At 38.7% G+C, this 12985-nt stretch overlaps 1 protein-coding gene across 4 annotated transcripts in view; it reads left to right on the forward strand.

Moving 5' to 3' along the window:
• Positions 1 to 12985, forward strand: part of evla (Enah/Vasp-like a) — a 60503-nt gene that overhangs the window by 27165 nt on the left and 20353 nt on the right. For 2 of the 4 annotated variants that reach the window (XM_052144918.1, XM_052144922.1), the window contains exons 1-2: positions 9009 to 9110; positions 9606 to 9774. In XM_052144918.1, coding sequence (XP_052000878.1) covers positions 9085 to 9110; positions 9606 to 9774 — 195 coding nt within the window. In that variant the 5' untranslated portion in view covers positions 9009 to 9084. Of the gene's footprint in view, positions 1 to 9008; positions 9111 to 9605; positions 9775 to 12985 lie in introns of those variants that run through there. The other 2 variants (XM_052144920.1, XM_052144919.1) reach the window with 1 other exon arrangement.

Genomic DNA, 12985 nt, shown 5'->3' on the forward strand with positions numbered 1-12985 from the left:
TTCTTTTCCGAGATTGTGATGATGCAGTGTTTCTTGTCTCCATGTAAACTTCCATTCATATGTACCTGCATAACCTCTGATGCTTTTATTTAGTTATTTCCAAAGGCGATGTTTCATAAGCCATGCTGAATGCGAGTTTACTATACACGCTAAGAAAGAGAATGCTCTCTGCAAGAACGGAGAGTAAAATGCGTTTATTAATTTGTCAGGATGAAACAAGATGCAGTTTTGGTGCAAAGAAAGTTAAAGAAGCATTTGCCCAGTGGCTTTTCTGCTCTCTGCTGGTTGTGTGAAGTTTGCGGAAGACGGTCAATGTTGGTGCCTGATGTCTCACTCATTCTGCCAGTGCAACAGTGTGTGATAAAACAATGGCAAAATGCGATATACGGAAAAAATATATGCGATATGAAAATCGTAATTAATAATATGACAACAAATATTGCCAGCCTGTAATGTAAAGCAGCATAATGTAGCATTTTTGTATTGCTAAATTAGCTGGAAGTGGCTTATAAAGGAAGTGGCCCACATTCAAGGTTGATAATGGCGGCGCCCTAGTTTCGCTGAAAAATAAGGTGGATGGATATGCTCCAATACTGATAACTTTGAGCTCACTTCGTTGCGTGTCTATGTGTTTTTTCTTCTGTGTTGCAGACAAGAGATGACATCAAGCACGCAAGCGGCAGTGCGCACTCAATCGGCGGTTGACTATATAGACAGTCTTTTCAATGTCTGCTGGCATGATCACCAAATGCATTTGTTCTGAAATTGATTAATCAACAATCAATAAGCTTAATCTATCAAATTATTAACAATGATTAATCAGGTTAATTACATTCCTATTTAGTTGCTCATTTTGACAGTCCTCAGTGCTCCAAGTGTAGCATTGCCTTTCATTTACTCACCGCAGAGGATCCTTTATTGCAGGAAATGGTAAATCCTCATTAATTTCGATTGTGGCCTGGAATGTACAGACCTTCCTGGAAGTTGGCCTGTAATCCAGCTCAGGCCCGTGGAGCTCACTATGATTGGGATGTGTATTGCCAGAGATTTAGCTTGGTTCCCATCCTTTCCAAAATGATTACTTGTTTACAAGCAAAAAAAATAAAAACAATGCCACCCCATTCTCTGAAAACTCAATTTAATTCAGCTCCATCTTCCCACACTCTAAGAACAGGGGACTTTCATATTTGACTTTCTGTACAGACATTTACAGGGCTTGCTTTGTGTAACATTTTGCTACATGCCAAAAATAACCCCAGCTGTAATTTTGAGTGAGCTCCTGTTGAGTCTCAGTGTAACATTTCTCTCATCCATGAAGATCTCAAAGCAAGTATTGAGGGAGGAATTTAGAATGAATTGTGCCTGCTGATAGTGCTGTTTATTTGCACATACTGTCTGTGCAGTTTTAGCAGCCCTTTCACAAATGCAATTATGCAAATCACATAATGCCACAAACAAGCCCAAAAACCTGTGCTGAAAATTGTGGCACATGCAACAGACTACTGCAATCTGTCGATCCGGGCACCTATAACTTCATTCAATCAATATGTTTACATGCATTTTAAAATGTCAATGTCAAACAGATTAAAACAATAATTTGTAAACGCTTTAGTCCAACTAATGTTTTACCAGTCTGATTTTTGTAAAGTCAGACTAGCAGACCTATATAATGTGATTGTAGTACTACTTCGTCCAGCATGTATACATTTGTATATCAGACTGGAATTGGCCTCTGCTTTGTGCTGATGCTCCGAAAGTCAGAGGTGACACATGACATGTGTTACTGGGACTTTCAAACATTTTAGTGTGTAATATTTCATGCATACTTGAACAGACAGATGAAGAGTGCAGCTTGACTATGCAAAAATCTGCTGTAGCTCAAATATAACTGTGTATGAAAATGTACTGGGTGACTTGCAAATGTAATTAATACCAGCTCAGGGAGTGCCTGGTTAATCTTGATTTCAGGTTATAAGTGCCAGTTTTTGCACCGAAGTTCAGCATACAAATGTGGCGCAACCATTTTAGTGAATTCATCCCTTTGTCAGGTGATTACACTTTTGTGTATTTGCTTTAAAGACTTCCTGATGAGATAAACCAGAACACAACAATAGATACTGAACAAACAGTTATTAAGTTATTATCATGCATTGTGGAATTTTCAACTGACGTCTGGGCAAAAGAGACAGTGAGGATCGTGTGGCCAGACGTAAGCAGAGCAGGATCTTGTGTTTGGCCTTGAGCTGAGACAAAATGTTTGCTCTGAGACTAAATTAATATGTATTGGGAAGGAGTTTTCTTATGTGGAGATCAAGTTCACTCAGGGTGTGATGCTGGTGGAAGCCAAGTGGGAAATGCTAGGCTTTAAACTGTTTTTATTAATTATGAAGGCTTTTCGAGTGGGACTCTGAAAACAGCTTCTCTCTCTTTTCCTTTATTACTCTACAGAGCCCAAAGAGTCTTGGCTGTGTCTTTTTATTTTTATTCTCATAAGAGTGTTTTCATTGCAAAACAATGCCTTGTTTTTCTTCATTTCATTGTGCAATTTCCCTATTATATATGTACTATTCAGAGTTAGAAACTCCTTACCATCCAACAGTGCAGCAGTGCTATGTGTTTTCACATCAGCTGAATCACTTGTTTTTGCAGTTTGTTGATGCACTCACATTGTCACATATTAACAAATGCGATCAGATTAAGCTTGCACAGGTGTGCATAATAGTCTAGAGCTCATGAAGCAATTTCATAATGAAAGGCAAATAATATGTCTGACCTGTTCCAGTGTGTTCAGCAGACCTGTTCATAGCAATCTGCCAGGCAACAATAGCTGTGACCATGACATTGCTTAGCAAACACTAATTTCTCAGAATCTTTCTTATGGTAACCTCTAGCCATCATAAAACTTTTATCAATCAACCATCAAATTTATACGCTCGCTTGAGGTGGATACATTTTGTATTTGATAAGATGAAATGCGCATAAACTTTGATGGAAATACATTTACCGAATAATCTCCTATTAAATTTATTAGGAATACCAGATGTGTATCAAAAAGTAATGTGTCTTATGAACAGTTTGTTAATAAATGGACTAATCAGAGGACCAATCATTGCATGCTGAAATGTGGCTCTGGTCATTTTAAAATACCGGTTTTCTGAAAATCTAAAATTTAAACACTGTAATCGTTTTCATGATTACATAATTGTGGCAGACATAATCGTGATTAGTTTTTTCGATTAATTGTGCAGCCCTAGGTTTAGGGTTGGGGTTTGAGTTTCAATGTAGAGTTAAAAAATATCCTTCACTTTTGACTTTATTACATCAATTAAAACAAAAAATACAACTAGCTTTTGGAGCCATTCTGTGGACATTTCACCTGGAAATGAAACCTCACACATGCTCATTTGTTCAACAACACTTCCAACTTTGGCCACTGGGGGCAGTGGCTCAAATTTCTGTAAGCACTGACTGATTTCATAAGCAGAAATTTCAATCTACTGTTGCTGAATTCATAGTGCAATCAGTCTGTAACTGGCTGAGCTGACTGCAGAATCATAAAAACAGTGCTTTGCAGTTAGGTGGAAGATCATGCTTGAATTACTTCAGTTGTAGGAAAATCCCTTATTGTAGAATTTATTTAGGCTTACGGGTCGGCCTTAAATAAAAATAAAGGGAATTAAAGCCCAAATTGTCTTCTTTCAAAAGATACTACAACTGTGTCCATACTCCAAATGGTCCAGTAAATACAACCATTTAAGTTCAGGTATGTAATTTTCATGGTTTGTGCTCAAAAAGGGGGTGCGTATCTGCAGGTTAATGTTACTTGAATTGGTGCAATTTTTTGTGCATTTCTACATTTATTTTGTTCTGTTGTCTTTCCTAAGAAGGAAATAAATGCATTTTGACAGGAAAAGAAGTATATTTAGAGTGAAATTACAGCACTTTCAAAATCTGTGATTAAACGTGATTAACTATTAACAATTGTGCAATTAATCGCGATTACAATTTTAATCGACTGACAGCAGAAGTACATTTATTTTAACATATTATTTTTATGTAATAATTAACTTAAGTTAAAATGTTAAATTGATTGCTTTAATTGTTACTTATGGTATATATTTTTATTTAGGTTACTTTGCCTGTCACAAGGTATAAATTCAACAGGTTTAACAGTTTAAACCATTTAACAGAACTCCCATGTCAATTGTGTAGTGTCTTTACAAGATCAAACTCTTGTAGCCCTCTCCATCTCTTAAAAAAAACACACTGACAGACACATGTATGCAACTTTACATGCACCCATGCACATTAGAGAGCATTCAGCTACATTAATGGGGTCATAGCTTGAGGGCCTAAGAAACCTCTGTCCCATAGTGGTGCTCTGTGGCGTAAAAGCATTAAAGTGGAGGATCTCAGATCTGTGGAATTCACTGTCAGTGTGGCCTGTTCTCAGCCACCTGCCTGATGGACACAGCAGCTGAACTCAGTGCGATGGACTGCAAAGTGAAAAGATTGATCATATGCAAATGATTGGTTAGTGTTTTTTATTTATTTATTTGATACTTAATTTATTAAGTTAAAGGTCCTTTAACAAAAATACAAACTTCACATTTCTGATTTTAAACCATCTGGGTTTAATTGACTGCTATGTTTACATTGTAAGTGCATTACTGTATAATTGTATCATGTGTTTGTTACCAATTGAGGGACAAATATGAACTTAATGTTTATAAAACCCAGAATATTCCTTCAATGTTGCTAATTCTAGCTCCAAATGTGCCTTTAAACTGTGAAGTTGACTTATTAAAATGATGTGCAACAACATTGTAAGTTTGGGATGGATTACAGAATCTAAACAAATAGCCACGATGGTTGATTAAATTAAAAAAAGCGTAATATTTTCAGAGCACTTTTGAACTTTCTGTGTTTCTGTGAACATCAAAACTCTGCTCAGTTTTCACTGTTCATTTTTGGTCAGGGACAAACTATAAAGCATTCAAAGTTTTAAATGTCCTCTCTGACTCTTATATTTATAGCTTGCTATTACAAGACATGTTGGTCAGGTGACCCTTTAGAAGTGCAGGATTTGTTGGTAAGCTTTGGCATACTGATACCTTTTGTTAATGATTATTCTATTTATATTTACCTACAAACAGTAATGAGACAATACTGGCAAGTTCCCAATGATTTTACACATAAATAGTAATGGAGAGATAGGCATTCCATAATGTGTTTATAGAAGAAGTTTTATAGAAGAAGTAAACTGAGATAGCCTGGTAGCTAAAAATATAGCATGTTTATGGAAGCAAATAGTCATCAGGTTGAAATGCTGTATATGACCAAGCATCATCAGTGGAGAGACTGTATACTTTTATTTAAGACTTGCTCTGGAGGGAGACATTAAACCAGTAGGGTAGGGAAGCTGCTTGCCACGCTGCCCTCTAACCCCATATGGATTCCAGAAATAGGTTCTGTCGTAAGGCAAGCATGAAAGACACAAGAATGAAGAACTGAAGAGAAGTGATTGACAGAAAATGCAGTTGCGAAAGCATGAAACTTGCACAGTGCAAATATGCTGTATCAGAGTAACATTATCAACAAAAATGTTCATTTTGAAAGTCAAAAAAGATTTACAGGAGTGTTTAAACAAGCAGAGTTTGAACAAACAGGTCCTTGCAAAAAACTGTGACTCACTTCTTTAACTTCTCATCAATTCCTATTTCGGCTCAATGATGGTTCTCTCTTTTCGGTAATCCAGTCCACGCTAAATCACTTTTCAGTTTTTAAAGAAATAGTTCACCCAAAATTGAAAATTCTCCTACTCACTACACAACTTTCAAAGTTGTTGGATCATGGTACCATTCATATTACACAACTGTCTGTCTTGTCATGGAAGTCGTAGCTTTTTCAAATTACAAGATAAATCGGCGACAGGGGTGAACAATTACAAAAATTTCACTATTGACGAATTCCCGACGACTCTGCCTGGACTCCAAATTACGTTTCACAACAGATTACACGTGAGAAGTGATACGAGATACGAAAACAAATGCATGATCATATGTTATGCATTTCAGAATATGATGTTTTATGTTTTATGAATATGTTTTTAATCATATATTTTATTGGTTACAATAAGAAAAAGTAGCTCCTACTGAAAAATCTACCTATTTGCTTACCTGACTAAGAGAATTGGCGATTTCTCTCCAAAGCTTCTCTTTCTCCACCCGGTTGTGGTAAAGTTCAGATGAAACATCAAATAGGCGCTGGTGCTCCTCCACAAATTTTTCCTCCATTTCTTCAGTCCAGTGAGACTTTCTTAATACCGCAGCTGCTAGTTGATGTTCTGTTGCAGGTACATCAGGACTCCTCCCACTGAAACATCCCGTGCCCCGTTTCTTGCTCTCTCATTGGCTGTAGGTCAACGCTGCACTTGTATTCAGTCAAAACATATTTCACATTGCACGATTTGGAATCGCAGACAGATCCAGATATTTAACATTCTTGATATCTCGCTGACATCGGCGGCACGTCGGCACTTCTCTCAAATTGACGTCTTTGATAGTTCATACATTGCGATCTTCGTTCACGGGATCAAGCTCCGATTTCACTACGATTTCGGGCTTTTGACAGTGATCTCCATAAAACTGTCGGCAAGCTAAAATCGGGCTTAAAATCGTGTAATGTAAACTCGGCATTACCCTGATGCCATCCCAGATGTGTATGAATGTCTTTCTTCTGCAGAACACAAATTAAAATTTTTAGAAGATAGAGCTCTGTCAGGTCCTTATAATGGAAGTACACAGGTGCCAGCACTTTGACGGTCCAAAGTCACATTTAGGCAGCAATCAAGTAATTCACATGACTTAATTCAATCAATGAATGTCTTATGAAGTGAATCAATAAGTTTATATAAGAAACAAGACAATATCTAAAATATTTGTAACTTTAAATTGCCACTTCCATCCAGGACTCTGATGCTGTTTGAAATGGCCAAACTCTCACATGACGTTTGTTCTTTTGTTGTAAATGAGCGCTGCTTCCGAATTCTAACGTGAACTCACCAGCCCTCTTATGTCACATTTTGAGTCAGCTACTGGCAGGAAGCACTTTTTAAAAATTAATAGAGTTTTAATTATCAATTTATTTTTTACACTTATCGATTTGCTTCAGAAGACATTGATTTATTGACTGGAGTCGTGTGGATTACTTTTATGCTGCCTAAATTTGGACCGTCAAAGTGCTGCCACCCGTGTAATTCCATTTAAAAGGACCTGACAGAGCTCTATCTTTTTCTAAAAATCTTCATTTGTGTTCTGCTGAAGAAAGACAGACATACACATCTGGGATGGCATCAGGGTAAGTGAATAATGAGAGAATTTGTATTTTTGGGTGAACTATTCTTTTAACAAATGGTCCAATGGACCATTTATGTGCTTGTTTCCCTCAATTCACTGTCTGAATTGACTAGTTTTGGATAATGTCAAAAGATAGGTAAGTTTGATTTAAGCTATCCTCCATTCATCCACCAAGAGTTGAATTATTGTTGTTGTGGCTTTAGAAAGACCATCTTTGGGCATCTGCAGCTGCTTTCGCAGTCATACAGCTGGGTGTAAAGAGGCTCGTGTGGCTGGATTTGGGTGGTTCTGTGGGAGATGGGTGTGGTGGCATGTTTTGGGGTGTTGGAGTCAGGATGGAAATTTGTCTTGCTTCAGTTAGAACATCGGCTGGAATTAGGCACTAATGAGTAAAACTTGTGAGTTAGATTGATTCTGGTCATTCAGTAAACACCTCCTACTTTCTTAATGTTAATTGCACAGCCTGTCAACAAAAGATTTATATATAAAGTAGTTGAGAAGCTAATGTCTTTAATTAACCCCTGTGCATCAATTTAAAAAAGTTACTCAGAGGTTTTTAGAGGACAAAAATACCACATAAAAAAAACTGCCATAATATTATTATATATTAATTTTGTTTCCACTTACAATGAGTTTTTTTAACCAACATCAGTCCTGATCATAACTACCAAATGTTTCAGGATATTAACCCTTTAAATGCCATTTTGTTTATATAATGCCACTGTTGTTTTTTATTAAAAACAATAAATTAATTACTTCCATATACTGAATAATAAGGGGATTTTTTTTTTTTTTTTTTGATTATCACAGTCATGGGATATTTCAGTGATTAGCAACAAAATTGATTTTGATGCATTATTATTATTTTTTGTGCCATGTCAGATTAAAAAGTAAAAACCTCACACATAGTACCTTAGAGGACAAAAATGTCTGCGTCAAAAAAACTGCCATAAAAATATTATATATTAATATTATTTTCCACTTTCATTGACTTGTTTTTTAACCAACATCAGTCCTGATCATAACTACCAAATATTCATAAATTGTCTGGATTTTAACCCTTTAAATGCCAGTTGGTTTACATAATGCCACTGTTGTTTTTTACACACACACTCGATTTTCTCAATTCACACATACAAAAACACTCTTTTAGCTGCATCATTTATTAAATATAGGCTAAACTTGAGAAAAAGGGCGCCATCTGGTGGAAAATATTAAACATTTACATTTTAAAGCCAGGGCTCTGGATTGAAAGCATAATATCATATAATTCATGATTTAATGCTTTAATGGCACTGGGATTAAATATTGCTGTTTTAATATGGACATTGTTGTCCTGAAGGTCCTGAGTGTAACTATTTTGTGTACACAGTGTATAATAGATGTATTATAGGAACTGAGGTTGAAATATCAAAATTCCCCCAAAAATACACGCCATTTGCAAATTTATGCGGTTGGAATTATTAGCCAAAATTATCAAAAAAACTAAAATTAAAAAGACAAATATGTCCCAAAGGTTGCACAAGGGTTACACCATGGTCTCATATCAAGAAGTCAACACTGTTCCTGCCCATTCCTGCCTCACTGGTTAGTTGCCTGATGCGCTATATAATTAGTACAGACAAAAACCCCACCCCCTGCTCAGTGTCTTCAAACAAATTCAGTGGGGCAATTACTCAGCCATAATACCACAGTAAAGGCGAAAGGCTTTTTTGGAGGGTTTGTCATGGTTTGGGTGTTTCTGTGCCCTAGGTATAAACAGTGTTTTTAAGGAATTCTACATAACCTCATATTTCTAAGTCATAACTCGTTGAGGTTGTATCTAATGTCCTGGGTAATGTGAATCTACTTTACTGAATATGCACAGCTCAATATTTATGCACAAATATTTGCAGAATAATTTCTTTGCCATGTTCTCTTCAAATTTTTGCTAAGAGACACTTTCAGTCTGACTTTTGTACATTTGATAGTGAGCAGGTGTATAGGCAGCTGTCTTCTATGGCAGCATCCTAACTGAAATGAGTGATTCTGAACACTCTTCATAGGTAGCAGCTCCATGCAACATTCAAATAGCGCTCCTCACATGCAGTGCACTGGAGACTCGACTTGTATTCGCATAGTATTTAAAAGTATTTTTTAAGTATTTTAAAATGTATTTGATTTTTTAAAATTAGAAAGTTTTTTAAATTTGAAATAAAGAACTAACCTCACTTTTAACCTATGTTCTTCTTGGTTTGTTTCTAACAGTGAACAGAGTATATGTCAAGCCCGAGCTTCGGTGATGATCTATGATGACACCAGCAAAAAATGGGTGCCAGTTAAACCGGGCCAGCAGGGTTTCAGCCGCATCAACATCTACCACAACACTGTCAACAACAGCTTCCGCGTTGTGGGAGTCAAACTGCAGGACCAGCAGGTGAGAAATGAACATGATGGCACAACAAGACAGAGGGAGGTTATTTGATTAGATCTTACCATACACAGAGTGATGTAAAAAGTGTGTGCTTTTGTTTCTTGAAAGAGTCACGTCATGACATGACAGTTCCTTAATGGGCCCCAAAAAACTTTTTGATGTGGTGTAATGTTTCGCTGCTAGTGAGTGCTTTACATGCAGTTTAAAAGTTCTATTTCAGTCGGATTAAAGCAGTAAATTGTCTTTTTAAAATGTCATGTAAAAGTGTAAAAGTCTGACTGAAATCATACCAGTCCAGTTTTTGCAAAATCAGACCCGGATAATGCGATTGTGGCTTGGCCCCATCCAGTATGTATACATGTCGATTGGATAAGCCTCTGCGTTATACGGAAGCTCCAAGAAACAGGTGCCACGTGAGATGTGTGTTTAACCCGGAAGTCAAACGCAACACAAAATGATGGACAGCGTTTTGAAAAACTATGGATTGACAGATGTTTTAAAACCTCACACTCACGCGCAATATTCTGAGAACAGTACCGTGTCAAATAAAAGTGTGTGAAGACCAGTATACAGCATGTCAACATCCTCATCTAAGTCAATGTGATATAAGAAAATCTACACATTAAAATAACAATAAAAAATTCCAAAGACCTTGAGACCCTGGCAACTGTTGCAAAACCTCATAAAATGTCGCTCTATCAACCAGAGCTTTTTTGCACTAGCTGCGTGAAGCGCACCAAACGTTTAGAGTAGGCCTATTCTGTTTTATTGGAGGTGGGTGTGGCCAAGTGCTTGTGGGTTTCTTTTTCTTGGATCCTCAAAATGCATGGAAATCCTACAACATCATACCACCACGCACTGCAAGACTGCAAAAAGGTAAATAAATAAAAAATAAATAACTCACGTTTTGAAATGAGACTATGTGGCTGCAGGTCTCTGCATCGAAATGTGTCAAGTTCAGCGGTAAACATTTATCAAAGAGTCATGACTATCACGGTTATGCAAAATCCCACTGCATGGTAAAAAAAAATCATTATAATATTGTAAAGGGATTTAGAGGAAAGGAGGAGGCGAGAACCAGCTTGACGATATAAATAATAGATTTAATGAGAAACTTAAACAAAGACTAAACACTCACACATGAGGGTCAGCTGACCGTAAACGATCTCTCTCTCTCCTCGCACCACCTTCGGCCTTTATCACTCTTGGAGGCTTAATTAGCCCGATAAGGGACCGGGTGTGTATAATCACGACCCGGCCCCGCACTGCCACAAATATAATTAGTATTATAATTATCGTTATACTTCTGCGATTTAAAAAAATATATTTTTTTACATTTCGGCAATGAATGAAATTTTTTTTTAATTCTCTGATGATTTACTCACCCTCGTGCCATCCCAGATGTGCATGACTTTCTTTCTTCTGCAGAAAACAAATTAAGATTTTAAGAAGAATATCTCAGCTCTGTAGGTCCTCACAATGCAAGTGAATTGGTGCCAAAATTTTGAAGCATAAAAGTAATTTGTAAAATGTAATATATGACTCCAGTGGTTAAATCCATGTGTTCAGACAAGATATGATAGGTGTGGGTGAGAAACATAAGTAGTCAAAATGTGAGTAATTTTTATCATAAATTATCCTACTTGCCCAGTAGGTGGCGATATGCATGAAGACTGTGAATCACCAAATACAGAAGATGTAGATTGTCAAAGTGAAAGTAAAGTGGAGATTGATTGAGCAGGGAGAATAATGTATAGTAAAAAAAACAAGTTTTAATATTGATCTGTTTCTCACCCACAACTATCATATCTCTTATGAAGTTATGGATTTAAGCACTGTAGTTCCCCGTCTGTCACTCAGTCGACGTTGTGTCGCTGAGTTGACACTAGGAGTCGCTCTTGCGGAGCACGGCCATCTCTGATTTTGAGAAAAGGCCAATGAGAATTGGCGTGTGGAATTTGCATGCCACTCCCCCGGACATACGGGTATAAAAGGAGTGACGCTGCAAATACACATCAGATATCTTTTTCGGAGCCAAGAGAGCAGTCATAGAGCTGAACTCCTCTGCTGTTCCAGTCATCTCTGCAAGCTGTTGGCTTTACGGCGCTTTCCAGCGGTCCTCCCCCTTGCATACTACGTTGTGCTGAGCATACACCCCTGGGCTTCAGCAGCTGATAAAAGATTTACGGAGTGAATAACTTCGTTTATATATACATTTATACTCTAGTATACATATATATATATATATATATATATATATATATATATATATATAAAAATAAAAAAAAACATTAAAAGAGTGGCACAAACGGTGAAGCGTCTTTTTCAAGATGTCTTTTTACGTTTGTGTGTGTTTCCTGGTTGCGGTCGTTCTCTCTCCCCGTCTGATGGCCACGATCGTTGCCTCTTGTGCCTGGGTGCTACCCACGCAGAGTCAGCGTTCATGGATGGTTCATGCTCTCACTGCGAGAGCATGCCCATGGCTACGCTGCGGTCGCGCCTCGCACTCGTAAGAGCGCGGGGCACCCCAGCCGCTCCCCGACTCGGTCCTTCTACCTACGGGTATGAGGCGGTGTCGGCTAGCGCTGGGGGCGATATGGGGACCTCAGTGGGAGCCTCTCCGCCGGGCTACACGGCGATTCCCCAGGTGGACCAAGCGGTCGCGGTGCACTTATGCCCGCAAAACACCTCCACCTGGCGGAACCGCCCGATGCTTCTGTCCAGGACCTGTAGGCTGACGTCGTCTCTGATGGCTAAAGCCTACAGCGCTGCTGGACATGCCGCCTCCGCCTTACATGCCATGGCACTCCTGCAGGTGCACCAAGCCAAGACACTTAGAGAACTACACGAGGGTAGTCCTGACCCGGGTCTAATGCAGGAGCTGCGTTCGGCGACCGCCGGGCAACGAAGGTCACGGCGCGGGCTCTCGGGCAGGCGATGTCCACCTTGGTGGTCCAGGAGCGCCACCTATGGCTCAACCTGGTCGAGTCGCGAGAGGCTGACAAGGTTCGTTTCCTTGACGCCCCCATCTCCCAGGTTGGATCTGAGTTTGGGGGCGTGGCTCGCGCTCCCCAACCCGTCGCGTTGGTTGATCAGGACAGTCCGACTCGGCTATGCGATTCAGTTCGCCAGGCGCCTGCCCAGGTTCAACGGCGTCCGCCCCACCACGGTGAGAGGCGAGAACGCCGCTGCCTTGCGTGCGGAAATCGCCTCC

This window comes from Xyrauchen texanus, chromosome 16 (assembly GCF_025860055.1).
Source record: "Xyrauchen texanus isolate HMW12.3.18 chromosome 16, RBS_HiC_50CHRs, whole genome shotgun sequence".
NCBI lineage: Eukaryota > Metazoa > Chordata > Actinopteri > Cypriniformes > Catostomidae > Xyrauchen > Xyrauchen texanus.